This window comes from Oncorhynchus tshawytscha, linkage group LG16, assembly GCF_018296145.1.
Source record: "Oncorhynchus tshawytscha isolate Ot180627B linkage group LG16, Otsh_v2.0, whole genome shotgun sequence".
NCBI lineage: Eukaryota > Metazoa > Chordata > Actinopteri > Salmoniformes > Salmonidae > Oncorhynchus > Oncorhynchus tshawytscha.
The window spans coordinates 73,267,008-73,294,727 of record NC_056444.1 but is presented as its reverse complement, the minus strand read 5'-3'; the positions used below and the strand labels follow the sequence as shown (position 1 = coordinate 73,294,727).

General features: G+C 42.7%; 2 protein-coding genes across 4 annotated transcripts in view; both read right to left on the bottom strand.

Moving 5' to 3' along the window:
- Nucleotides 1-93: 93 nt before the first annotated feature.
- wu:fb05h10 (F-actin-monooxygenase mical1) lies at nt 94-2,572 on the bottom strand. 2 transcript variants are annotated; one of them, XM_042299610.1, is made up of 3 exons: nt 2,328-2,572; nt 817-1,040; nt 94-644 (listed from the first exon to the last, which is right to left on the bottom strand). In XM_042299610.1, the coding sequence occupies exons 1-2, from the start codon at nt 2,353-2,355 to the stop codon at nt 832-834; spliced, it is 237 nt and encodes a 78-aa protein (XP_042155544.1). In that variant the 5' UTR covers nt 2,356-2,572; the 3' UTR covers nt 94-644; nt 817-831. The 2 variants fall into 2 exon arrangements, with proteins under 2 accessions (XP_042155544.1, XP_042155543.1); XM_042299609.1 differs by having other exon boundaries at nt 97-1,040.
- A 265-nt stretch (nt 2,573-2,837) lies between these two features.
- Nucleotides 2,838-27,720, bottom strand: part of LOC112216307 (F-actin-monooxygenase mical1) — a 41,178-nt gene continuing 16,295 nt past the window's right edge. The window contains exons 10-24 of one of the 2 annotated variants that reach the window (XM_042299607.1): nt 22,962-23,077; nt 22,540-22,666; nt 21,777-21,864; nt 19,851-19,998; nt 19,380-19,576; nt 16,686-16,786; nt 16,043-16,096; nt 15,471-15,705; nt 14,218-14,288; nt 13,327-13,984; nt 11,588-11,806; nt 11,243-11,358; nt 9,861-9,974; nt 9,064-9,157; nt 2,838-3,146 (exon numbers count right to left, since the gene is read on the bottom strand). In XM_042299607.1, the coding sequence (XP_042155541.1) occupies nt 3,049-3,146; nt 9,064-9,157; nt 9,861-9,974; nt 11,243-11,358; nt 11,588-11,806; nt 13,327-13,984; nt 14,218-14,288; nt 15,471-15,705; nt 16,043-16,096; nt 16,686-16,786; nt 19,380-19,576; nt 19,851-19,998; nt 21,777-21,864; nt 22,540-22,666; nt 22,962-23,077 (2,436 nt within the window). In that variant the 3' untranslated portion in view covers nt 2,838-3,048. The remainder of the gene's footprint in view (nt 3,147-9,063; nt 9,158-9,860; nt 9,975-11,242; nt 11,359-11,587; nt 11,807-13,326; nt 13,985-14,217; nt 14,289-15,470; nt 15,706-16,042; nt 16,097-16,685; nt 16,787-19,379; nt 19,577-19,850; nt 19,999-21,776; nt 21,865-22,539; nt 22,667-22,961; nt 23,078-27,720) is intronic. The other variant, XM_042299608.1, reaches the window with a different exon arrangement.

The window sequence follows — 27,720 nt, the reverse complement described above, 5'->3', positions numbered from 1 at the left end:
CCTCAACAAATTGACACCTAGAATGCCAAAGGTCTGAAAGGCTGAAATTTCTGCAAATGGAGGATTCTTTGAAGAAATCAAAGTTTGAAGAACACAATTATTATTTCAATTAAAAATCATTATTTATAACCTTGTCAACACCTTGACTATATTTCCTGTTCATTTTTCAAACTTATTTCATGTATGTTTTCATGGAAAATAAGGACATTTCAAAACACATTTTTATGGCCCAATTTTTTTTGTATCTAATTTTGTCACTACATTATAGAAAAGTAGAATTGCGATAATCTCATTACCTTTGTGCTTAGCAGAACTAGCTGATTTAGGTTTACCAAAATAAATGAACATGAATCCAGAATCCATTTGAAACAATACTGTCCAACCCACAGAATATAATATCTCCACAATCCACCATGTGTTAAAAACATGCGACTTTGGGTCCTTGGCTTTGTATTGTCAGCAGGTCCTCAGTGAGGTTGGTGTGAGTTCAGCTGGCTGTGGTGGTCTCTATCCTGGGGCTGCTGCTGGAGCAGGACTGCCTTGACTGCGGATGGACTGCCCATGGGGACAGGCCAGGAAGGACAGCCAGTTATCCAGGCCAGGGTCTGTGTCGTTGCCTCTGGTCAGTATACTGTACCTCAACACTGAGCACAACACTTGTGGAGAAATACCTTCACCAATACATCTTTGGCTTCGCAAATGCAACATTATGGGTGTGTCTGTAAGCAGCAAGTCTCTACTAATATATTTAAGTGTGTATGTAACTGCACATGTATTCATGTGTGTGTGTGTGTGTGTGTGTGACAGTGGGGGTACCTGTATGTGTCACCCTCACGCCCAGTACACCTGTGCCCCAGCTGAGGCTGTAGAGTGTCTCTTGACCTCTAGCAGCGAGGTGGACTGCTGCTCATCAGTCTCCGTCTCTTGTAGTCTCTTCTCGTCTAGGAAGGCCACCAGAGAGTTCCTCATGTCCACCACCTCCAGCATATCCTGCAGCACACGCTCCTCTTCTGCCTGCTGCTCCACAGACTTCTCAGAATCTGGGGTGGACACGGACAGAACGAAAATGACAAACTTTGAACTGGAGCCGAACAGAAAGAAGTCTATCCGCACACTGTTTGCTGCTCCCGATAAGTGATCTTTCAACAATGCTATCAGTAGCTAGGTTTCCATCCAATTGGTGACAGACTTTCATGCAAATATTCTCAAATCCGCTTAAAGAAAATACGTGCATTTTCCCACTAGTGGTGTATTTAAAAAAACCTGACTAGTTACAGATAAAAATCAGTGCATGATGATGTAGCGCACACAAAATGTACCTTTTCATGTAGCGAATAAAAATCTAAAGTTCAATGTGTTTCTATCACATTTTCTACTCTAGCAGTGTGTTAAATAGCAAATGTGCCTACTCTGGTCATGGCACATGTGCTCTAGCCAACAGCTGGCAGATAGTGCAGGTATGCTCTGTGGCAGTGGAGGCTGGTGGGAGGAGCTATAGGAGTACAGGCTTATTGTAATGGCTGGAATGGAATATATGGAACGGTATCAAACACATCAAACATATGGAAATGACATGATGAGATTATGGATTATGACTGTCAAAACAGCAGTCAAGCATCGATCATCATGTCACCAAAATAAGACCCTTAACACTTATTGGAAAGTGGCATCAAGCTCATACCATGCAGTTTCACCACTATTTTGTATTTTATTTAACCTTTATTTAACTAGGCAAGTCAGTTAAGAACAAAATCTTATTTACAATGACGGCCTACCCTGAACAAACCCGGATGACGCGGGGCCTATTGTGCGCCGCACTATGGGACTCCCAATCACAGCCGGATGTGATACAACCTTGGTGAGATGCAGTGCCTTAGACCACAGCGCCACTCGGGAGCCACTGTGAAGTTCATCATAAATTATTTCATCTGTAGCCTAATTTAAACTGCATGGTTTTCCGAGTCATAGTGTGAGGACCACACACCATGTCATCGTGTGACTCCAAGTTTACTTCGATATAATGGTTATTATATAAATATTTGCGCATAAAGGCGTTTACACTGCCATTTCTCGCATAGCACATTTTACACTAAAAAAGATCCCACCATGTTGAATGAACAAATTATCTGTCTGCATTTAAAAAACATTTCCTGTTTCCATCACAGCTCTTGTGATTTATTTTATATTGTATCTTTAATCGCATAAAAACGGATGGATGGAAACGTGGTTAGTGACACAAATGCAACGTTTCGGTCTGTGTTTCACGTTGAAATACAGTGAACATCATGAATATAAAGAAAATAAACTGTTTGTGTAGGGCAACTTACCATCCAGCTCGTATTGTCTCAGTTCCATCTCTAGCGTGCTCTGTTTGTGTAGGGCAACTTACCATCCAGCTCGTATTGTCTCAGTTCCATCTCTAGCGTGCTCTGTTTGTGTAGGGCAACTTACCATCCAGCTCGTATTGTCTCAGTTCCATCTCTAGCGTGCTCTGTTTGTGTAGGGCAACTTACCATCCAGCTCGTATTGTCTCAGTTCCATCTCTAGCGTGCTCTGTTTGTCCTCCAGCTCTATTGCTCAGTTCCATCTCTAGCGAGACCTGAGGGGCCAAGTCTCAGTTCCATCTCTAAGGGAAACACCAGCTGGATAACAGCTCGTATTGTCAGGGTGTTTGCTCAATCTCCAGAAGACTGCTTCCGGCTGTTTACATTCAATGGAGCCTTATCTCTAGCGTGCTCTGTTTGTGTGCAACTTACCATCCAGCTGTTTGTCTCAGTTCCATCTCTCAATGGAGCCTGAGGGGGCCAAGAGAAGGAAACACCAGCTTATAACTTAAAGTAAGTTGTGATCAAACCCCCAAAACAAGGAAGTAACTGTTGAATAAGGGTCAGCGTAAACAATAGTGACAGTGTGGAGAGAGGGACGTCTGCTGCTGTGTCCCAACTGGCTTGCTGGGAACTTATGTGCTACACAGAAAACAAAGCATTACTCAATATGTATTGAAATGTGATGAATAAAAACAACAAAAAATAAAACAGGGCTATATACTCACGCCACCATAAGGTCTGACTCCTCAGAGACCAGAGTGTTCTTCTGGTGGACCAGATGGACCCACTGGTCGATCATCCCAGGAGAACCACAGCTGTCTGGGGGAGGAAACAGAGGGTGAATGTCAAAAGTATTTTCCACCATTTGTTGGTGAAAATACAGCCGAGGATTACAGTGCCTTCAGAAAGTATTCATATCCTTTGACTTTTGTGTTACAGCCTGAATACAAAATGGATTAAATATTATTATTATTATTTTATTTTTTTAAAACATGTTTAGACATTTTTGCTAATTTATTGTAAAAGAAATACAGAAATATCTAATTTACATAACTATTCACACCCCTGAGCCAATACATGCCAGAATCAACGTTTGGCAGCGATTACAGCTGTGAGTCATCCTGGATAATTCTCTAAGAGATTTGCACACCTGTATTGTACGATAGTTGCACATTATTCTTAAAAACAATTGGTTGTTGATAATTGCTAGACAGCCATGTTCAAGTCAATCTAAGTCAAAACTGTAACTAGGCCACTCATTGTCTTGGTAAGCAACTCCAGTGTATATTTGGCCTTGTGTTATATGTTATTGTCCTGCTGAAAGGTGCATTTGTCTAGAATGAAAGGCAAAAAAAGGAAATACAGCCAGACAGGATGTTCTCGATTGTGCATCTGTAAAAGTTTGTGAGTGACATTCCAAATGTCTTCAGCCTCCTGAGGTTGAAGAGGCGCTGTTGCGCCTTCTTCACCACGCTGTCTGTGTGGGTGGACCATTTCAATTAGTCCGTGATGTGTACACCAAGGAACTTAAAACTTTCCACCTCCTCCACTACTGTCCCATCGATGTGGATAGGGGGGTGCTCCCTCTACTGTTTCCTGAAGTCCACGATCATCTCCTTTGCTTTGTTGACGTTGAGTGAGAGGTTATTTTTCTGACACCACACTCCGAGGGCCCTCACCTCCTCCCTGTAGGCTGTCTCGTCGTTGTTGGTAATCAAGCCTACGACTGTAGTGTCGTCTGCAAACTTGATGATTGAGTTGGAGGCGTGCATGGCCACGCAGTCATGGGTGAACAGGGAGTACAGGAGAGGGCTGAGAACACACCCTTGTGGGGCCCCAGTGTTGAGGATCAGCGGGGTGGAGATGTTGTTTCCTACCCTCACCACCTGGGGGCGGCCCGTCAGAAAGTCCAGGACCCAGTTGCACAGAAAAGGGTCGAGACCCAGGATCTCAAGCTTAATGACGAGTTTGGAGGGTACTATGGTGTTAAATGCTGAGCTGTAGTCAATGAACAGCATTCTTACATAGGTATTCTTCTTGTCCAGATGGGTTAGGTCAGTGTGCAGTGTCTGTTGTCTGTGGACCTATTGGGGTGGGAGGCAAATTGGAGTGGGTCTAGGGTATCAGGTAGGGTGGAGGTGATATGATCCTTGCCTCGCCTCTTAAAGCACTTCATGACGACAGAAGTGAGTGCTACGGGGTGATAGTTGTTGAGCTCAGCTACCTTAGCTTTCTTGGGGACAGGAACAATGGTGACCCTCTTGAAGCATGTGGGCACAGCAGACTGGGATAAGGATTGATTGAATATGTCCGTAAACACACCAGCCAGCTGGTCTGCGCATGCTCTGAGGCCGCGGCTAGGGATGCCGTCTGGGCCAGCAGCCTTGCGAGGGTTAACACATTTAAATGTTTTACTCACATTGGCCACGGTGAAGCAGAGCCCACAGGTTTGGTAGCGGGCTGTATCAGTGGCACTGTATTGTCCTCAAAGCGAGCAAAGAAGTTGTTTAATTTGTCTGGGAGCAAGACGTCGGTGTCTGACGGGGCTGGTTTTCTTTTTGTAATCTTACTTTGTCTCTATACTGACGCTTAGCTTGTTTCATTGCCTTGTGGAGGGAATAGCTACACTGTTTGTATTCGGTCATGTTTCCGGGTCGCGTTGCCATGATTAAAAGCAGTGCTTTGCACTTTCAGTTTTGTGCGAATGCTGCCATCAATCCACGGTTTCTGGTTAAGGAAGGTTTTAATAGTCACTGTGGGAGCAACATCACCGATGCACTTGCTAATAAACTCGCTCACCGAGTTAGCGTATACATCAATGTTGTTGCCTGGGGCTATCCGGAACATATCAAAGTCCACGTGATCGAAGCAATCTTGAAGCGTGGAATCCGATTGGTCGGACCAGCATTGAACAGACCTGAGCACGGGCGTTTCTGTTTAAGTTTTTGTCTATAGGCTGGGAACAACAAAATGTCGTGGTCAGATTTGCCCCCGGAAAGGAGGACGGGGTCCGCGTCGTAGAAGTTAGAGTAGCAATGACCAATAATGCTGCTAGATCGAGTCATCCGATATGCTGATAGAATTTAGGGAGCCTTGTTTTCAGATTAGCTTTGTTAAAATCCCCAGCTACAATACATGCAGCCTCAGGATATATGGTTTCCAGTTTACATAGAGTCCATTTAGTTATTTCAGGGCCGTCGAGGTATCTGTTTGGGAGGGGGATATACACGGCTGTGATTATAATCGAAGAGAATTCTCTTGGTAGGTAATGCGGTCGGCATTTGATTGTAAGACATTCTAGGTCAGGTGAACTAAAGGACTTGAGTTCCGGCATGTTGTTATGATTACACCACGAGTCGTTAATCACAAGGCATATAACCCTCCCTTCTTCTTACCAGAGAGATGTTTGTTTCTGTTGGCACGATGCATGAAGAAACCGGGTGGCTGTACCGACTGATAACGTATCCCGAGTGAGCCATGTTTCTGTGAAACAGAGAATGTTACAATCTCTGATGTCTCTCTGGAAGGCAACCCTTGCTCGAATTTCGTCTACCTTGTTATCAAGAGACTGAACATTGGCGAGTAGTATACTCAGGAGCGGCGAGCGATGTGCCCGTCTATGAAGCCTGACCACAAGACCGTTCCGTCTGCCCATTCTGTGGCGCCGTTGTTTTGGGTCAGCTACTGGGATCAGATCCATTGTCCTGGGTGGTGGTTATTCCTGGTCGTAATGTTGGTAAGTTGACGTTGCTCTTATATCCAATAGTTCTTACCGGCAGAATGTAATAATACTTCAGATTTCCTGGGGTAACAATGTAAGAAATAATACATAAAAACAAAATACTGCATAGATTCCTAAGAACGCGAAGCGAGGCGACCATCTCTGTCGGCGCCATCTTGCTATTCCTTGCCGATGACAAGAATACCCATAACATGATGCAGCCACCACCATGGTTGAAAATATGAAGAGTGGTACTCAGAGATATGTTGTGTTTGACCCAAACATAACACTTTTGTATTCAGGACATTTCTTTGCCACAGTTTTGCAGTTTTACTTTAGTACATTATTGTAAACAGGATGCATGTTTTGGAATATGTTTATTCTGTACAGGCTTTCTTCTTTTCACTCTGTCATTATGGTTACTGTGGAGTAACTAAAATGTTACTGATCCATCCACAGTTCTCCTTTCCCAGCCATTAAACTCTGCAACCGTTTTCAATTCCCCATTGGCCTCATGGTGAAATCCCTGAGCGGTTTCCTTCCTCTCCGGCAACTGAGTTAGGAAGGACACCTGTATCTTTGTAGTGACTGGGTGCATCGATACCCCATACAAAGCGTAATTATTACAGTACATTCGGAGACTATTACAGCCTTATTCTAAAATAGATTTTTTTTAAATACAAAAATCAATCTACACACAACACCCCATAATGCCAAAGTGAAAGCACATTTATTAAAAATACAAATCAGAAATGCCTTATTTACATAAGTATTCAGACCCTTTGCTACGAGACTCCAAATTAAGATCAGGTGCATCCTGTTTCTATTGATCATCCTTGAGTTGTTTCTACAACTTGATAGGAGCCACCTGTCATAGATTCAATTGATTGGACATGATTTGGAAAGGCACACACTTGTCTATATAAGGTCCCACAGTTGACAGTGCATGTCAGAGCAAAAATCAAACCATGAGATCGAAGAAATTATCTGTAAAGCTCCAAGACAGGATTGTGTCGAGGCACAGATCTGGGGAAGCATTGAATATCCCCATTAACACAGTGCCGCCCAGACAAACCAAGCAATCAGGGGAGAAGGGCCTTGGTCAGGGAGGTGACCAAGAACGGATTGTCACTGACAGAGCTCCAGAGGTCCTCTGTGGAGATGGGAGGAGCTTCAAGAAGGACAACCATCTCTGCAGCCCTCCACCAATCAGGCCTTTATGCTAGAGTGGCCAGATGGAAGCCCCTCCTCAGTAAAAAGGCACATGACAGGCCGCCTGGAGTTTGCCAAAAGGCACCTAAAGGAGTCTCAGACCATGAGAAACAAGATTCTCTGTTCTGATGAATCCAAGCTTGAATTCTTTGGCCTGAATGCCAAGCCTCACGTCTGGAGGAAACCTGGCACCATCCCTACGGTGGAGCATCGTGGTAGCAGCATCATGCAGTGGGGATGTTTTTCAGTGGCAGGGACTGGAAGACTACTCCAGATCAAGGAAAAGATGAACGGAGCAAAGTACAGAGAAATCCTTGATGAAAACCTGCTCCAGAGAACTCAGGATATCAGACTGGGGCGAAGGTTCACATTCCAACGACCCTAAGCACACAGCCAAGACAATGCAGGAGTGGTTTCGGGACAAGTCTCTGAAAGTCCTTGATTGTCCCAGCCAGAGCCCGGACTTGAACCCGATCTAACATATTTGGAGAGACCTGAAAATAGCTGTGCAGCGAAGCTCCCCATCCAACCTGACAGAGCTTGAGAAGATCTGCAGAGAAGAATGGGAGAAACTGCCCAAATACAGGTGTGCCAAGCTTGTAGCATCATACCCAAGAAAACTCAAGGCTGTAATGCTGCCAAAGGTGCTTCAACAAAGCACTGAGTAAAGTGTCTGAATACTGATGTAATTGTGATATGTTATTTTTTATAAAATCAGCCCCCAAAAATATATATACACATTTTGGCTTAGTCATTATGGGGTATTGTGTGTAGATTGACGAGGGAAAAAGCTATTTATTCCATTTTAGAATAAAGACGTAACGTAACAAAATGTGGAAAAAGTCAAGGGGTCTGAATACTTTCCGAATGCACTGTAACTTTACCATGTTCAAAGGGAAATGCTGTTATTTTTACTCATCTACCAATAGGTGCACTTCTTTACGAGGCATTGGAAAAACTCTGGTCTTTGTGGTTGAATATGTGTTTAAAATTCACTTCTCGACAGAGGGACCTTACATATAATTGTATGTGTGTGGTACAGAGAAAAGGTCATTATTGAAAAATCATGTTAACCACTATTACTGAACACGGAATGAGTCCATGCAACTGATGTGACTTGTTAAGCACATTTTTACTCCTGAATTTATTTAGGCTTGCCATAACAAAGGGGTTTAATACTTATTGACTCAAGACATTTCAGCGTTTTATTTTGAATGAATTTGTAAACGTAATTCCACTTCGACATTAAGGGGTATTGCACCTTTCTGCTGTGGAATTATGTTTACAAATAAACTAAAAATGAAAAGCTGAAATGTCTTGAGTCAAGTATTAAACCCCTTTGTTATGGCAAGCCTAAATAAATTCAGGAGTACAAATGTGCTTAACAAGTCACATAATAGGTTGCATTGACTTACACTTTGTGCAATAAGTGTTTAGCATGATTTTTGAATGACTACCTCATCTCTGTGCCCCACACATGCAGTGGCACAAAACCTAAATGTAATCCATTTTAATTTCAGGCTGTAACATAACAAAATGTGGAAAAAGTCAAGGGGTCTGAATACTTTCGAAGGCACTGTATATGATTGCTGAAGAGCAAAAGACTAAAAAAGTCCATCTGTACATTGCTGGCTTACTAAAGTTAACCAAATACCGGTGTAATTACATCCATCAGAATATCAAAGGATCAAAGATGAAAAGTCAAATCCCTGTTGTTCAGGGCAAGCTAAGTTCAATATTTTCCTAGTTATTGTTAGTGGTCATTGTGTTAGTTAGAGCAAATGGATCTGTCTGGGTTCCCACCTTCCTCTCCTCTGAGTACCTGCTCCAGCACCACACCTTCATCCTCCAGCTCTTTATACGTCACCTCGATCTCCTCCAGTCGCCTCTGGATAGACTGGAGAGTACAAGCAGAAGATGGGTAATATTGGATAAGCAGCAATCGTCAATATACTGCGTTCAGTGTTAAAGTGATACTGCGAGATTCTGGCAATTTCTTTTTACTTACCCAGAGTCAGATGAACTCGTGGATACCATTTGTATGTCAAATCAAATTTTATTTGTCACATGCGCAGAATACAACAAGTGTAGACCTTAATGCTTACTTACAAGCCTTAACCAACAATGCAGTTTTAAGAAAATACCTACAAAAGTAAGAGATAAAATTAACAAATAATTAAAGAGCAGCATTAAAATAACAATAGCGAGGCTATAAACAGTGGTTACCGGTACAGAGTCAATGTGCGGGGGCAACAGTGTTGAGGTAATTGAGGTAATATGTAGGTATAGTTATTAAAGTGACTATGCATAGATAATAACAAAAAGGTAGCAGTAGTGTAGAAGGGGGGCAATGAAAATAGTCTGGGTAGCCATTTGATGTCTCTGCATGCAGTATGAAGGAAGTTAGAGGTAGTTTCACAAGCCAATACTAACTAGTGTTAGCGCAATGGCTGCACGCAGAGACATGAAAACTGTATCCACCACGAGTTCATAGGACTCTGGGTAAGTAGAAAAATGGCATAATTGCCAGAATCTCGCAGTATCCCTTTAACTATTCCAAAGCGGAGCTGATTAGATAACTTGGTGAACTGTGAACTGACCTGGGCTTTGTGGAAGCGCTGCATCTCAGATGTCTTGGCCCGACGTGCCAAAGTCCTCATCTTCATCAGCTGTAGCTTCTCAGCCTTCACAGGGTCTGAAGGGACGATCTGGAACTAGATACAGCAGAGTAAGGGTGAGTGTGTGTAGCGAAGGCGAAGGCGAAGAAGCAGTACCAGTCAAAAGTTTGGACACACCTACTCATTCAATGGTTTTTCTTTATTTTTACTATTTTCTACATTGTAGAATAATAGTGAAGACATCAAAACTATGAAATAACACATATGGAATCATGTAGTAACTAAAAAGTGTTAAACAAATCCAAATATATTTTAGATTCTTCAAAGTAGCCACCCTTTTCCTTGATAAAAGCTTTGCACACTCTTGGAATTCTCTCAACCAGCTTCACCTGGAATGCTTTTCCAACAGTCTTGAAGGAGTTCCCACATATGCTGAGCACTTGAGAACAAAAAAATCTAAAATTTGGACTCATCAGACCAAAGGAAATATTTCCACTGAATGTCCATTGCTTGTGTTTCTTGGCTCAAGCAAGCCTCTTCTTATTATTTGTGTCCTTTAGTAGTGGTTTCTTTGCAGCAATTCAACCATAAAGGCTTGATTCACGCAGTCTCCTCTGAACAGTTGATGTTGAGATGTGTCTGTTACTTGAAATCTGTGAAGCCTTTATTTGGCCTTCAATCTGAGGTGCAGTTAACCCTAATGAACTTATCCTCTGCAACAGGGGTAACGCTGGGTCTTCCTTTCCTGTGGCGGTCCTCATGAGAGCAAGTTTCATCATAGCACTTGATGGTTTTGCGACTGCAAAAAACGTTCAAAGTTCTTGACATTTTTTCAGATTTACTGACCTTCATGTCTTAAAGTCACCGTGGACTGTCGTTTCTCTTCGCTTATTTGAGCTGTTCTTGCCATAATATGGAATTGCTATTTTACTAAATAGGGCCATCTTCTGTATACCACCCCTACCTTGTCACAACACAAATTGTCTCAAATGCATTAAGAAGGAAAGAAATTCCACAACTTAACACACCTGTTAATTGAAATGCATTCCAGGTGACAACCTCATGAAGCTGGTTGAGAGAATGCCAAGTGTGCAAAGCTGCCGTCAAGGCAAAGGGTAGCTACTTTGAAGAATCTCAAATATAAAATACATTTTGATTTGTTTAACACCTTTTTGGTTACTACATTATTCCATGTGTTATTTCATAGTTTTGATGTCTTCACTATTATTAATGTAGAAAATAGTGAAGCATTAAGAAAAACCCTGGAATGAATAGGTATCTCCAAACTTTTGACTGGTACTGTATATATAATGAAAATCCATAGATGGAATTAAAACACCAGCTAAAAAAGTCCCAGTCCTTACCTTGTCATCATATAAATCCATGCCATCTACTCCAAACATATCCAACTCATCATAATCATCATCATCCTCATCCTCAGCACCACCATCTTCGGATACACTGTGGTGATAGTGTACTTCTGTGAAGATAGAGAAATTAAAAATTCATTCAGGACAGATATGAAGAACATGGGAATCAACAACTGCTGGTTGCTCTTTCGGGGTCCAGGTCAGGTATCTGGAAAGCACTTTTGTGACAACTGTTGCTGTACAAAGCTTATACAAATACATGCTATTGATTAAATAGATAGATAAATACTGTGGCAAAGCTGAGACAGTCCAACCACACCACTTTACAGGGAGCTTTACCTGGGTGGCTGTTGAGGACGCTGAAGCGGTAGTCCCTCCTCGGCCGAGGGGAGGAGAGGTTCCAGGGGGAGAATTTGGAGCGGACCCTGCCGTGTTGACCCTGGCCCTCCTCAGGCTCCTCTTTCCTTCTGAAGCAGCGGCGGTTCCTGAGCTCCCGGATGTGTCCCGCCGGCCTCGAGCCCCCAATCCAGTAGTCCTCCTCCTCCTGGCAATCTGCACCTCAAATCAAACTCGATTTAACCCTCAAGCTACCAACTGTGGTAATATTGAACATAACTTATCATCATACCTCAAAAGGAGTTACAGTGCATTCGGAAAGTATTCAGACCCCTTCACTTTTTCCACATTACAACCTCAATTTAATATTGATTAATATTGAAATTGAGCTCAGGTGCATCCTGTTTACATTGATCCTCATTGAGATGTTTCTGCAATTTGGAGTCCACCTGTGGTAAATTAAATTGATTGGACATGATTTGGAAAGGCGCACACCTGTCTATATAAGGTCCCACAGTTGACAGTGCATGTCAGAGCAAAAACTAAGCCATGAGGTTGAACGAATTGTCCATGGAGCTCAGAGACAGGATTATGTCGAGGCACGAATCTGGGGAAGGGTACAAAAACATTTCATTCTTAAATGGTAGGAGTTTGGAACCACCAAGAATCTTCCTAGAGCTGGCCGCCCGGCCAAACCAATAACCTGATGGCCACTGACAGAGCTCCAGAATTCCTCTGTGGAGATGGGAGAAACTTCTCTGCAGCACTCCACCAATCAGGTCTTTATGGTAGAGTGGCCAGACGGAAGCCACTCCTCAGTAAAAGGGAAATGACAGCCCGCTTGGAGTTTGCCAAAAGGCACATTAAGGATTCTCAGACCATGAGAAACAAGATTCTATGTTCTGATGAAACCAAGATTGAACACTTTGGCCTGAATACCAAGCGACATGTCTGGAGGAAACCAGGCACTGCTCATGACCTGGCCAATACCATACCTACGGTGAAGCATGGAGGTAGCAGCATCATGCTGTGGGGATGTTTTTTAGCAGCAGGGACTGAGCAATCTACAGAGATCCTTGATGAAAACATGCTCCAGAGCGCTCAGGACCTCAGACTGAGGCGAATGTTCCCCTTCCAATAGGACAACGACCCTAAGCACATACCCAAGACAACGCAGGAGCGGCTTAGGGACAAGTCTCTGAATGTCCTTGAGTGGCCCAGTCAGAGCCCGGACTTTAACCCGATTTAATCTCTGGAGAGACCTGAAAATAGCTGTGCAGTCAACCTGAGCTAGTCCAACCCAACAGAGCTTGAGATGATCTGCAGAGAAGAACTCCCCAAATACAGGCGTGTGCCAAGCTTGTAGTGTCTTACCCGTGAAAACACGAGGCTGTAATCGCTGCCAAAGGTGCTTCAACAAAGTACTGAATAAAAGGGTCTGAATACTTATGTAAATGTGATCCATTTTTATTTTCTATACATTTGCAAAAATGTTTTTAAAAATTGTTTTTGCTTTGTAACTACAGTGCATTGTGTTTAGATTGAATAGAAAACAACAATTTAATACATGTTCGAATAAGGTTATAACGTAACAAAATGTGGAAAAGGTGGAAGGGTCTGAACACTTTCCGAATGCACTGTATATTCCATCCTCCCCATTTAAAACCCTAACACTTACAGTTAAAACACAGTAGAAGAGATCAAAACAAACAAAAGCAACAATAAAAGAGGAGGAGGAATACCTGGAGGTTTGGGTGGGCTGGGACCCCCTGCTGTGACTGTTGAAGAGGAGCAGGAGGAAGAACCAGGTGTCTCTGAGTCAGAGTCCAGGCTGAAGCTCAGATTGACTAATTGGTTCTTCTCATTGTCGGTGAGCTGCAGCTTCCGCACGGACTGCTTCGCCCTGGAGTCAGGGGCTGGGGTTGCCTTGGGGGTCCCTTTCTCTCCTGCTGCTTCGAGGGACCCCTTGTCCCCTACATGGGCCGGTGACATGTCCCTTTTTGGGGTGGGGAGGACGGTGCGTGGTTTGGGTACAGGAGGGGAGGCCTGAGGGCTGGGGATTTCCGAACAAGATAGACGAGGTTTTGGGACAGGGGTCGGGGGGTATGAGGAGGGATCCTCAACCCTCTCCTTCCCCTCCTTTTCTTCCTCCACCTCACTGGCCTTAAACCCTTTCTTCAGGTAAACGTCTATGGGTGGATTTGGTGGGACATGGGGCTCCTCTACAGGATTAGATTGTTTGCTGCTGGGGTGTTCCTCACCCTGAGGAGCCATTGGTTTAGGAAGACCCAAGTCTAGAGAGTACTCTTCATCATCATCTTCAGAGGGACAAGGTGAGGGCTCTTCACTGGAGATCCCATTCACACCTCTCTCCTTCTCATTGTGATCTTCTATTGTATCCTGGAAGGGAAAACATTAAATGAATGGAAGAAGCACTGTAGCATTGGCATTGTATTATGTGATTAAACATTCCTCTATAAATCAATGGTTAAAGCACAATGTCCTGTGAAATTAACTAGTCATTTGAGTCAAAAGCAATGTACTACATAGACAAGTAAGCCACAAGCTGGCAACATGGGAAATTAAACCATTCTGTTGCATACCATCTGCTCAAACTCAGAACAGAGACCCACCTGAACGGATGGGCATTGTTCCCCGTTCTCCATCTCTAGTTGTTCAGAGTGCAGCTCACAGTAGAACTTCCCTGCGGGCACATGAGAAGGAAAACAACAGCTTTCAGAGAGTCTGGATCTGGCACGTTAGAGAGAGACGCTACTTAATAACCCTGTCTCCTGTTCCCCTTTTCACATGAACCATAAAACATGTAAAAGGGTGTCTTTCATTCATTTTTCATATGGTGCATAAATAAATTAAACTGTGCTGTATTTATCATCCGAAAATGTAAGTTTTAACTTCCTACAGGTACGACAGCTTTTGGAATAGACATAGCTATATTCTGTTTCTGTATTGACAAAAGAGGGAGTCATTTGCAGCCTTTTTGTGAACAGACAAAATTTAACATAACATTTCACACAAAATATTTTCCATGCTTGAGTAAATAATGACCATGGAAGTCCCACTTGTACAATATCATGATGTTCTACTGTACAGTAACATGATGTTCTATTGTTCTACTGTACAGTAACATGATGTTCTACTGTACAGTAACATGACGTTCTATTGTTCTACTGTACAGTAACATGACGCTCTATTGTTCTACTGTACAGTAACATGATGTTCTATTGTTCTACTGTACAGTAACATGATGTTCTACTGTACAGTAACATGACGTTCTATTGTTCTACTGTACAGTAACATGACGCTCTATTGTTCTACTGTACAGTAACATGATGTTCTATTGTTCTACTGTACAGTAACATGACGTTCTATTGTTCTACTGTACAGTAACATGACGTTCTATTGTTCTACTGTACAGTAACATGACGCTCTACTGTACAGTAACATGCTGGTCATACTGTACAGTAACATGCTGGTCATACTGTACAGTAACATGCTGGTCATACTGTACAGTAACATGCTGGTCATACTGTACAGTAACATGCTGGTCATACTGTACAGTAACATGCTGGTCATACTGTACAGTAACATGCTGGTCATACTGTACAGTAACATGCTGGTCATACTGTACAGTAACATGCTGATGTTGTATTGTTCTACTGTACAGTAACATGCTGTTCTACTGTACAGTAACATGATGTTATTTTATAGAATCTCGTAAAAAATCCTGCTTCTAAAAGATTCAAAAGGCTCATTGGGACACTATAAATAACATTTGTTACTAAAATTGCAGATTACCCACTAGCCTTTTGCCCTGAAAAAGAGTACCCGAGTATAGGCTGTGGTACAAGCGGTGCTCACTACTCACCAGTGTGCTGGTTGAAGGTATACCCGCCCAGTCTAAGGGTGGTGCCGCACTGATGGCAGGTGAAGCAGCTACGGTGGAATAACTTTCCCTCAGTACTGATCCTCTCCAGAACATAGACCCGCTGGCAACAGAAGTAACACTCCTCATTGCTACTGAAGCCTGGCATCAGGCTCGGTTCAGGGTCAGGGTTCACAGGGTCAGGGTTCACCTTAGGGGCTGAGAGAGGAGCTAAAGGCTGGGGGGAAAGAAATTGAGAACGGTAATATTTTTACAGTAGTTCAATAACATAGCACAAAAACATGTGCTTATGGTTCAACATTAAGGAGTAGTATTTCTTCGAAGGCCAAAGAAATACAAAATTACAAATCTGATGGGCTCAACAACACTTCACTCTGTGTACATGTCTCTGGGTTCTGTATCCAGTAGTAATCAAATAGAGGAACAAAGCACAGAAACAATTTATAGTATAGCAGTTGGAGTAGTCCTGAAGTCTGCAGATACACACAACAATAAAGAGAAAGGTTAGCTCTGTACTGTATGTGAGCCTCTGATAATAAGGATACACTACTCACATCCTTTTCCTCTCCCATTGTCCCGTTTCCGTCTTTCTTGCTTGCCAGTCTCTCCTGTGTAAAAGAGAAAACAGTCATGTGACCATGTTTATGGTTTAAATTACAGTAACTGAATAACCTCAAAATGACCAATGCTTTAGTTATTATCTTGCATGTTTGAAAAGTATCTTTGCCATTACAGTTGATTTTGGAAAAGGACAAAATAAATTGTAAACCTCATGCAGCATGGTCTTATTTATAATACAGAACTTAAACAATCAAATGATCATTAAAAATACTGTACCTAGTGAAAATTTAATGTACAATGAAAGTATAATCACAAGAAACAAACTAAAATAACAGGGCATATGAATTTGAGGTTCTCATATAGAAAACTCTGATATTAAGTAAATAATCTAGCTACAGTAGTCTCAGCGACAACATGCAGCTGCTTGTTTTAGCTCACCTCGCGGCTCTGCAGGGAGTTGCATGAAAAAGAATGACGTCCATACGAACGAGGTTGGCCTAACTCCTCTTTTCACCCAAAAGACAACTGGTTTTGCACAAATGTTCTTATCCAGTCGATCCCTGATATTAAATAAACACTAAACAGCCAACTACAGTGGTCTCAGTGACACCATGCAGTTGCTTGCCTGAACCTTACCTTGCGTCGCTGCAAAGAGTTGTGCTTGAGGTTGTTGAGGAAGACCACAGCAGCCCGAAAAGACAGGGTCTTGGATGGCTTCAGGGGAAGGCTCTGAGGTTCTGCAGCAGAGAGAAATACACACAAGCTTTAGTGTCCTCCTGCTCTGTTCTAGCGGAACAACAAACATGCTCATCTGTGTGTCAGCCAGCCAGCCGATCCCCTTACATAGTGATTCTCTACCTCCAGCATCACAGAGACAAGACAAAGCCAAGCGGAGCAACTGCTCTCCATGCCTGCTTCCAAATGCTGGATCCCCACTGAAAATCTCTCTCCTACACACTCTGCTAGTATTTACCAGAAATAACTCCGGCAGCAAAAACAGCCTGGGAAAATCCGTACTCCTCACAGGAATAGTAGCTAGATCTCTTTTAGGTGAGGCTGAGGCTAGTCCCACCCGAGCCTGATAAGCCATTTCCTCAGAGGCTGATGCTGTTTGCTTTGGCTGCTGCCTGGCTTACCCACCGAGCGCAGGAGAGCAGCACAACCCTGGCAGCCAATCAGGGCTGGTTATGAGCTCAGCCCCAGCTACTCTAACCAGAGGCACGCTGGGTAATGCTCTTAAAGTGACAATGACAGCACTCTCCATTTTATCAACATCAAACACATTTCAGAGGGAAAAACACCTGAGCCCTTCTACAAACGGGGTAGCATAAACTGTGTACTGTCTGAACAACTGACTTGGGACCAGATTCAATTCCTTTCACTAATAATACGCTATTGATACAATGAATCTTGGTCCAGCGTTTTAAGAAATGCCAACTACAAATATGCCAGTAAACATCTTCATGTAATGAATACAACTATGCTCAATGACAAGATAACAATGTCACAGTAACAGAAAATGATATAAATATACATAATGTAGTCTCGTGAAAACAGACCAACACCACATTCTTGTTCCTGGAGTCAAGGCTACAAGTGATCAAGCAAACAATCACAGTGATTATTACGTAACATGTACGACAAACATTGACCGAATGCAGGTATTCCCAAACTGGGGCATTGTCGGGGGTATGCCAAATTACATCAGGGGTACGCAATATAAAAATGTGATTCAAATGTTTTCTTTTTCATTAAAAAAAAAAACAACGGGGCTAAACATTTGGGTGAGGTTTTTTTCTCTCGCCTGAGTAGCCTCATTTCACTGCCAAAAATGTAATTAAACCATCTAGTGTTCAGCAAAATAACAACACAATGTCAAATACAGGTAGCCTAGTCAAATAATGAACATCCAATCACATTAACTGTTACTCTCTCGTGGAAATTCCACTAACGGTCTGTATGCAGCCAAACGCAGCTGCTGCTCATGTTGGTATCTGTACTGATGGCGCAAAAGCCATGGCAGGGAGACATAGTGGAGTGGTAATACGCCTGCAAGCAGTTGCTCCCGATGCCACTTGGGGACACTGCAGCATCCACCGAGAGGCTCTTGCTGCCAAGGGAATGCCTAACAGCTTGAAAGACGTTTTGGACACTACAGTGAAAATGGTTAACTTTGTTAAAGCAAGGCCCCTGTACTCTCATGTATTTTCTGCATTATGCAATGATATGGGCAGCGACCATGTAAAGCTTTTACAACATACAGAAGTGCACTGGTTATCAAGGTGGCAAATTATTGACACGTTTTTTTTAAATTGAGAGACAAGCTTAACCTTTACTGACCATAATTTCCACTCGCCTGACAGCTTGCATGATGACGAGTTTCTCACACGACTGGCCTATCTGGGTGATGTTTTTTCTCACCTTAATGATCTGAATCTAGGATTACAGGGACTCTCCACAACTATATTCAATGTGCAGGACAGACTTGAGGCTATGATTAAGAAGTTGGAGATCTTTTCTGTCTGCATTAACAAGGAAAACACACAGGTCTTTCCATCATTCTATGATTTTGTGTGTGCAAATGAACTCAAGCTTACGGACAATGTCAAATGTGATAGAGTGAAGCACCTGAGTGAGATGGGTGCACAATTACGCAGGTACTTTCCCGAAACAGATGAAACAAACAACTGGATTCGTTATACCTTTCATGCCCTGCCTCCAGTCCACTTATCAATATCTGAACAAGAGAGACTCATCGAAATTGCAACAAGCGGCTCTGTGAAAACCAGATTTTCTGGATTGGCCTGCGCTCAGAGTATCCAGCCTTGGCAAATCGCGCTGTTATGACACTGATGCCTTTTGCAACTACATACCTATGTGAGAGTGGATTCTCGGCCCTTGCTAGCATGAAAACTAAATACAGGCATAGACTGTGTGTGGAAATGATTTAAGACTGAGACTCTCTCCAATACAACCCAACATTGCAGAGTTATGTGCATCCTTTTAAGCACACCCTTCTCATTAACCTGTGGTGTGTTATTCACAATTTTCAATGAACAAATAAGGTTTTATATGTAAGATGGTTAAATAAAGGGCAAAATGATTGATTATTATTATTTGTGCCTTGGTCCTATAAGAGCTCTTTGTCACTTCCCACGAGCCGGGTTGTGACAAACTCACACTCATTCTTATGTTTAATAAATGTATCATATAATGTGTGTGTGTGGCAGGTTTACAATGATGGCAAAAAACAACATTTGAGAGTGCGCTGACCCTGGTGCTAGAGGGGGTACACAGCTAAAGTTTGGGAACCACTGTCCTAATGCATACCTTTAGTAGGTGTCCTTTCATTGAACGCATCGTGGATCTGTGTGAGGTAGTGCACCATGGAGAGCTTGTCTATCTGTCCCTTGAAAGACATCTCCCTGGCTGACATTATGGGAAGGATGCCCAGCTCTCTCTCCAGGAAGTTGAAGGCCAGCTGGTTATTGTAGACTGCATTAGACTCCTCCAGAGAGGCCATGTCACTGTGGAGGAAGAGGTTAGGGATAGCTACTATGTTGACCAAGGGCATGTTCAGGAGGGCATACAATAGCAAAACTATTTGTAACAGAACACCGAAGTTTGTTTTCTTATTGGACAGTTAGTACCATGAATAACTTGAACAGGAAAAGTCCTTCAGACCAATTAAATTTGACTAGGCTTATGGGTAAGTTTTTCCTTCTGTAGTACTACTTGTGCATTTGCTACATAGGTGGTGGATACGTTGACTTGCCCCCCTTGTAAAGCCCAGAGACTCACATGACACGAGGTCTGAAGGTGTTGATGAGGGCACACAGGGCCAGGCCAGACCTCCAGGACTGGTTCAGATCTTTCACGTTCACCCTGTCGTACCCTGCAGTGTGCTGCTGGCACCACTTCAAAAGCACCTCAAACGCTCCAACCGAATCTGGGCCATGAACACACATAGGAACACTGCATTAGGACGATGGAACATAGTGACATTGCATCAAGGCAGGCATTGAAATAATTCTGTGATTCATACACAGACAGTTTACATTCCAAGTTGGGCATCTAAGGATGCAACAGAAAGGTCTCAGCCATTTCTATTTAATTCGGAATTTTAACACCCCTTGAATTATAAAAAAAAAATACATCCAAAAATGATTTGGCCGCTATGCCAGGGGTGGGTAATTCCAGTCCTCGAGGGCCTGATTGGTGTCACAGTTTAGCCCAAGCCCCACCTAACATGCCTGACTCAAATAAATCACGATCTTCAGTTTAGAATGCAATTTGATTAATCAGCTGTGTTTGCTAGGGATGGATTACCTGAGCGTGTACTTAAATAATGCTCAGACCAACTGGCAAGTGTCTTCCCTGACATTTTCAACCTCTCCCTGACAGACTCTGTAATACCTACATGTTTCAAGCAGACCACCATAGTCCCTGTGCCCAAGGAAGCAAAGGATACCTGCCTAAATGATTCCTGCCCCGTACCACTCACATCGGTAGCCATGAAGTGCTTTGAAAGGCTGGTCATGGCTCACATCAAAACCATCATCCCGGAAACTCTAGACCCACTCCAATTCGCATACCGCCCCAACAGATGCACAGAAGACACAATCTCAATCCACACTGCCCTTTCCCAAAGGAACACCTGTGAGAATGTTGTTCATTGACTACAGCTCAGCGTTCAACACCATAGTGCCCACAAAGGTTATCACTAAGCTAAGTACCATGGGACTAAACACCTCCCTCTGCAACCGTATCCTGGACTTCCTGACGGGCCACATCTGCCACACTGATCCTCAATACTGGGGCCCCTCAGGGGTGCGTGCTTAGTCCCCTCCCTGTTCACCCATGACTGCGTGGCCAAACACGACTCCAACACCATCATTAAGTTTGCTGACGACACAACAGTGGTAGGCCTGATCACTGCCAACGAGAGACCTGGCAATGTGGTGCCATGACAACAACCTCTCCCTCAATGTGAGGAAGACAAAGGAGCTGATCATGGACTATAGGAAAAGGCAGGCCGAATAGGCCCCCATTAACATCGATGGGGCTAAAGTGGAGCAGGTCAAGTTTCAAGTTCTTTGGTGTTCACATCACCAACAAACTATCATGGTCCAAACACACCAAGACAGTTGACAAGAGGGCACGGCAACACCTTTTCCCCCTCAGGAGACTGAAAAGATTTGGCATGGGTCCCCAGATCCTCAAAAAGTTATACAGCTGCACCATCGAGAGCATCCTGACGGGTTGCAGTGCCCCTGTAAATAGCCTCGTTATTTTTTATTTAACTATTTTTACTTTAGTTTATTTAGTAAATATTTTCTTTGATTTTTCTTGAACTACATTGTTGGTTAAGGGCTTGTAAATAAGCATTTCACGGTGAGGTACACCTGTTGTATTCAGAGAACGTGACAAATACAATTTTATTTGATTTACTGCTTATTAGCCCATACAAACGCACACACCCACACAAAAAGTCTAAGGGCAGTTTGTCCTGAAGTGTCTGACCTATAACTATTTGAGAGATATAACTAAGATCGGGATACATCACTTACATTTTTTTTTAAAAACATGTATTTGTTAATGGGTTGTAGTCTCTGCGTGCCCATGATCTCAGCACAGCACAGCACAGCACAGCCGTGCCAAAACCAAAATGAATCACACCCCTGCCCCTCATGCATTATTGCTTTAGTAATGTGAAGCCAGACTGACCTTGTCGCAGGTGAGACCAATTGCCTTTCGGCTTCTTGATGGGTCGCCCAGGATTAAGGTGGTCTTCCACATCATAGAGACGTTTCACCTTCATAATGCATGCAAAGAGAGGGAATACCAAGAAACAGAGTTGAGATCAACTTCACACTGAAGCCAGAACATAGTAGCCTGGTAACATATGCGTTTGTGCTGTCAAGCCAACTTCTAAGGTCATTGTCAAGCAACAAGCATAGGAGTTGGCTATACAGCACAAACAGATCTGGGACTAGGCTAAGAACACAGCAGGCTTCATAAAGGCAGAAGCTGGAGTTTGGTTTGATGCAGTGTAATTGATCTGGTAGCTTCTGAAAACTCTCTAAAGCCTTTTAGAACAATACTCCTCTAGTGCCATTCGGCTCACCACAAAATACAAACACACAGCAGTTTCCTGACAATGCATGAATACTATAGGAAATATCCACCAAAATGGGGGAGCAGCATTGATCTATTTCAAAACGTGTTTACAATGTTACACAGCACAATATACAGTATATTTATTTTACTAGCGTTGATACAGTGAGGCTGTCATACCAACCCAAACCTTACTGAGCTGACCTGGTTACTCATCCCCTATAGTTGCTGGAACCGCGCTGAAAAAAGGAATTGTCCAAGCCAGCACTGTGCATTTCTGGTCAGCCCAATAATGTGAATCAGGCATGAGTGTAGCTTTGTGTCGGCACTGACTATAGAAATAGAAGGAATAGATGATATTTATGTTTTTGACCTGGAAGGCCTTGACGGAGTTGAGGTTGACGTGCTGGTAGCGTGTAGCCGGGTCTATGCTGAAGGCGCTATATTTCTTACTGGTGTTCTCTGGCGTGGTCTGAGACAGGAGCTGGTAGATACTCTCTCTATTCAGTCAGAGGGAAAGACATTTTAAGAGATAGAAACTCACTATGGAACTGAAGAAGCACCAACTAAGGAACAGAAGATTCCGATGGGTTTGTACAGTAAGATCTTTTACAAGCAGCTGCTTGTGTATTAATGGATGTTCAAAGATATATAGGTACAAGGCTAGAGTGGCATTACTAGTTGAAGAATTCTCTGAAAGGCCCAGCCAGGGTAGTCCTTTCTATACAGTGAAGAGGGATGGTCACATGCTTTTAAAGGTGGTGTTATTGATCATATAGGAAAACTCTTCTTTACCGCTCAGCAAGTACTTCCATGTGGGGTCTTCCCTTGCCCCAGCTCCTAACCATCCATGCTGTGTCGAAGGCAGCCAGGAACCCACGGGCAATACCTGTTCCCAGAGGCCAAAATGGCTGTGGACACACACAGACACACACACACTTTAGAATGATTAATTGACATGATAAACTTGTCAGATTTAAAAGGAAGGAAATAAAGGTATGACACTCTGGGCTGATTTAATACCCACAAGCTGCTGCATTAAGCTGATTTAGTGACCCGTTTCTTAACAGAGCTCTGTGTCTATATACTGTATACACACATACACTATTCACACCCCTTGACCTTTTACACTTTGTTACGTTACAGCTTTATTCTAAAATGGATTAAATAAATACAAATCCTCATCAATCTACACACAATGCCCCATAATGATGAACCAAAAACAGGTTTTTAGAAATGTTTGCAAATTTATTAAAAATGTCAAAAAACAAAAATACCTTATTTACATAAGACCCTTTGCTATAAGACACGAAAGTGAGCTCAGGTGCATCCTGTTTCCATTTATCATCCCTTGAGATGTTTCTACAACTTGATTGGAGTCCACCTTCGGTAAATTCAATTGATTGGACATGACTTGGAAAGGTACACACCTGTCTATATAAAAGGTACCTTAGATGACAGTGCAAAAACCAACTATGAGGTGGAAGGAATTGTCCGCAAATCTCCGAGACAGGATTGTGTCGAGGCACAGATCTGGGGAAGGATACCAAAATATTTTGTGTGGCCTCCATCACTCTTAAATGGAAGAAGTTTGGGACCACCAAAACACTTCCAAGAGCTGGCCGCCGGGCCAAACAGAGCAATCGGGGGAGAAGGGACTTGGTCAGGGAGGTGACCATGAACCTAAAAGGTCATTGACAGAGTTCTAGAGTTGGCCTGTGCAGATGGGAGGACCTTCCAGAATGACAAACATCTCTGCAGCACTCCACCAATCAGGCCTTTATAGTAGTGGCCAGACAGAAGCCACTCCTCAGTAAAAGTCACGACAGCCCGCTTGGATTTTGCCAAGAGGCACTTAAAGGACTGACAATGAGAAACAAGATTCTCTGGTCTGATGAAACCAAGATTTGGCCTGAATGCCAAGTGTCACATCTGGAGGAAACCTGGCACCATTCCACGGTGAAGCATAGTGGTGGCAGTATCATGCTGTGGGGATGTTTTTCCATCGGAGGATCTTGGGAGACTAGTCAGGATCGAAGGAAAGATGAACAGAGCAAAGTACAGAGAGATCCTTGAGCACTCAGGACCTCAGACTGGGGCAATGGTTCACCTTCCAACAGGACAACAACCCCAAGCACACAGCCAAGACAATGCAGGAGTGGCTTCCGGACAAGTCTTTAAAATGCCCTTGAGTGGCCCAGCCAGAGCCCGGACTTGAACATCTCTGGAGAGAACTGAAAATAGCTGTGCAGCGACGCACCCCATCTAACCTGATTGAGAGGATCTGCAGAGAAGAATGGGAGAAACTCCCCAAATACAGGTGTGCCAAGCTTGTAGCGTCATACCCAAGAAGACTCGAGGCTGTAATCGCTGCCAAAGGTGCTTCAACAAAGTATTGTGATTTCAGTTTTTTTATTTCTAAATAAGCGAACATTTCTAAAAAAACTAAACATTTTTGCTTTGTCATTAGATTGATGAGGGGAAAAAAAAACCATTTAATCCATTTTAGAACAAGTCTGTAATGTAACAAAATGTGGAAAAAGTCAAGGGTCTGAAAACTTTCCGAATGCACGGTGTACACTAAGTGTACAAAACATTAGGAACACCTTTCTAATATTGAGTTGCACCCCCTTTTGCCCTCAGAACAGCCTTCGTCCGAGCATGGACTCTACAAGGTGTCAAAAGCGTTCCACAGCAATACTGGCCCATGTTGACTCCAATGCCTCCCACAGTTGTGTCAAGTTGGCTGGATGTAATTTGGGTGGTACACTATTCTTGATGCACACAAGAAATTGTTGGGCATGAAAATCCCAGGAGTGTTGCAGTTCTTGACACACTCAAACCGATGTGCCCGGCACCTACTCCGTTCAAAGACAATTCAATATTTTGTCAAACAAACAATCCATGTCTCAAAGCTTCTTTAACCTGTCTCCTACCCTTCATCTACACTGATTGAAGTGAATTTAATAAGTGGCATCAATAAGGGATCATAGCTTTCACCTGGTAAGTCTATGTCTTTGAAAGAGCCGGTGTTCTTAATGGTTTGTACACTCAGTGTACAGTCGAAAGTTAACATTCACTTAGGTTGGAATTAAAACTTATTTTTCAACCACTCCACAAATTTCTTGTTAACAAACTATAGTTTTGGCAAATCGGTTAGGACATCTACTTTGTGCATAACACAAGTCATTTTTCCAACAATTGTTTATAGACAGATTATTTAACTTACAATTCACTGTATCACAATTCCAGTGGGTCAGAAGTTTACATACACTACGTGAACTGTGCCTTTAACTTCTTATGGCTGGGGGGCAGTATTGAGTAGCTTGGATGAATAAGTTGCCCAACGTAAACAGCCTGCTCCTCAGTCTCAGTTGCTAATATATACATATTATTATAGTATTGGATAGAAAACACACTAAAGTTTCTAAAACTGTTTGAATGATGTCTGTGAGTATAACAGAACTCATATGGCAGGCAAAATCCTGAGGAGAAATCGAAACAGGAAGTGAGAAATCTGAGCTTGGTATGTATTCACCAAGGTTCCCATTGAAATCCCCTTGAGATATTAATGATGTTGCACTTCTGATGGGCTTCCACTAGATGTCAACCGTCTATAGAAATTTGAATGAGAATTCTACTGTGTTGTGGGACTGAATGAGAGCAGAATCTATCATGTGACTGGCAGTCAGCCGGTTTCTGATCACACGCATTCCTCATGGTATCCACTTGCGTTCCATTGCTCATCAAGACACAAAGGAATACTCCGGTTGGAACTTTATTGAAGCTATATGTTAAAAACATCCTAATGATTGATTCTGTACTTAGTTTGAAATGTTTCTTCGAACTGTAATATAACTTTAAGTTTTTTGTCCGACGTAACACTGACCAGAATGAGCGTTTGAATATGTATACCAAACGCGCTAACAAAAGGAGGTATTTGGACATAAATAACGGACATTATCGAACAAAACAAACATGTATTGTGGACCTGGGATTCCTGGAGTGCTTTCTGATGAAGATCATCGAAGGGAATATTTATCATGTAATTTCTTGTTTATGTTGATGCCAACATGGCAGCTATTGTGACTATTTTTCTGAGCGCAGTCTCAGATTATTGCATGGTTTGCTTATTCTGTAAAGTTTTTAAAAAATCAGACACAGCGGTTGCATTAAGGAGAGGTATATCTATAATTCCATGTGTATAACTTGTATTATCATCTACATTTATGATTTCTGTTGAATGATGTGGCTATGCAAAAATCAATGGATGTTTTTGGAACTAGTGAATGTAACGCACCAATGTAAACTCATATTTTGATAAATATGAACTTTATCAAACAAAACACACATGTATTGTGTAACATGAAGTCCTATGAGTGTCATCTGATGAAGATCATCAAGGATTAGTGATTAATATGATCTCTTTATGCTTTTTGTGACTGCTATCTTTGGCTGGAAAAATGGCTGTGTATTGTCGTTTGGTGGTGACCTAACAATCGTTTGTGGTGCTTTTGCTGTAAAGCATATTTGAAATCGGACACTATGGTGGGATTAACAACAATAGAACCTTTAAAAATGGTATAAAATACATGTTTGAGGAATTTTAATTATGAGATGTTTTAATGTTTTGAATTTGGCGCCATGCACTTTCACTAGCTGTTGTCATATCTATCCCATTAACGGGATTTCAGCCCTAAGAAGTTTTAAACAGCTTTGAAATTTCCAGAAAATTATGTAATGGCTTTAGAAGCTTCTGATAGGCTAATTGACATCATTTGTCAAATTAAGCTGTACCTGTGGATGTATTTTAAGGCCTACCTTCAAGCTCAGTGTCTCTTTGCTTGACATCATGGGAAAATCAAAAGAAATCAGCAAAGACCTCAGAAAAATAAAGTCTGGGATCATCCTTGGGAGCAATTTCTAAACACCTGAAGGTACCACGTTCATCTGTACAGACAATAGTACGCAAGTCTAAACACCATGGGACCACGCAGCCGTCATACCGCTCAGGAAGGAGACGCATTCTGTCTCCAAGATGAACGTACCTTGGTGCGAAAAGTGCAAATCTATCCCAGAACAGCAAAGGACCTTGTGAAGATGCTGGAGGAAACAGGTACAAAAGTATCTATATCCACAGTAAAACAAGTTCTATATCGGCATAACCCGAAAGGTCGCTCAGCAAGGTAGAAGCCACTGCTCCAAAACCACCATAAAAAAGCCAGACTACGGTATGCAACTGCACATGGGGACAAAGATCATACTTTTTGGAGAAATGTCCTCTGGTCTGATGGAACAAAAATAGAACTGTTTGGCCATAATGACCATTGTTATGTTTGGAGGAAAAAGGGGAAGGCTTGCAAGCTGAAGAACACCATCCCAACCGTGAAACACAGGGGTGGCAGCATCATGTTATGGGGGTGCATTGCTGCAGGAGGGACTGGTGCACTTCACAAAATAGATGGCATCACGAGGTAGAAAAATTATGTAGATATATTGAAGCAACATCTCAAGACATCAGTCAGGAAGTTAAAGCTTGGTCGCAAATGGGTCT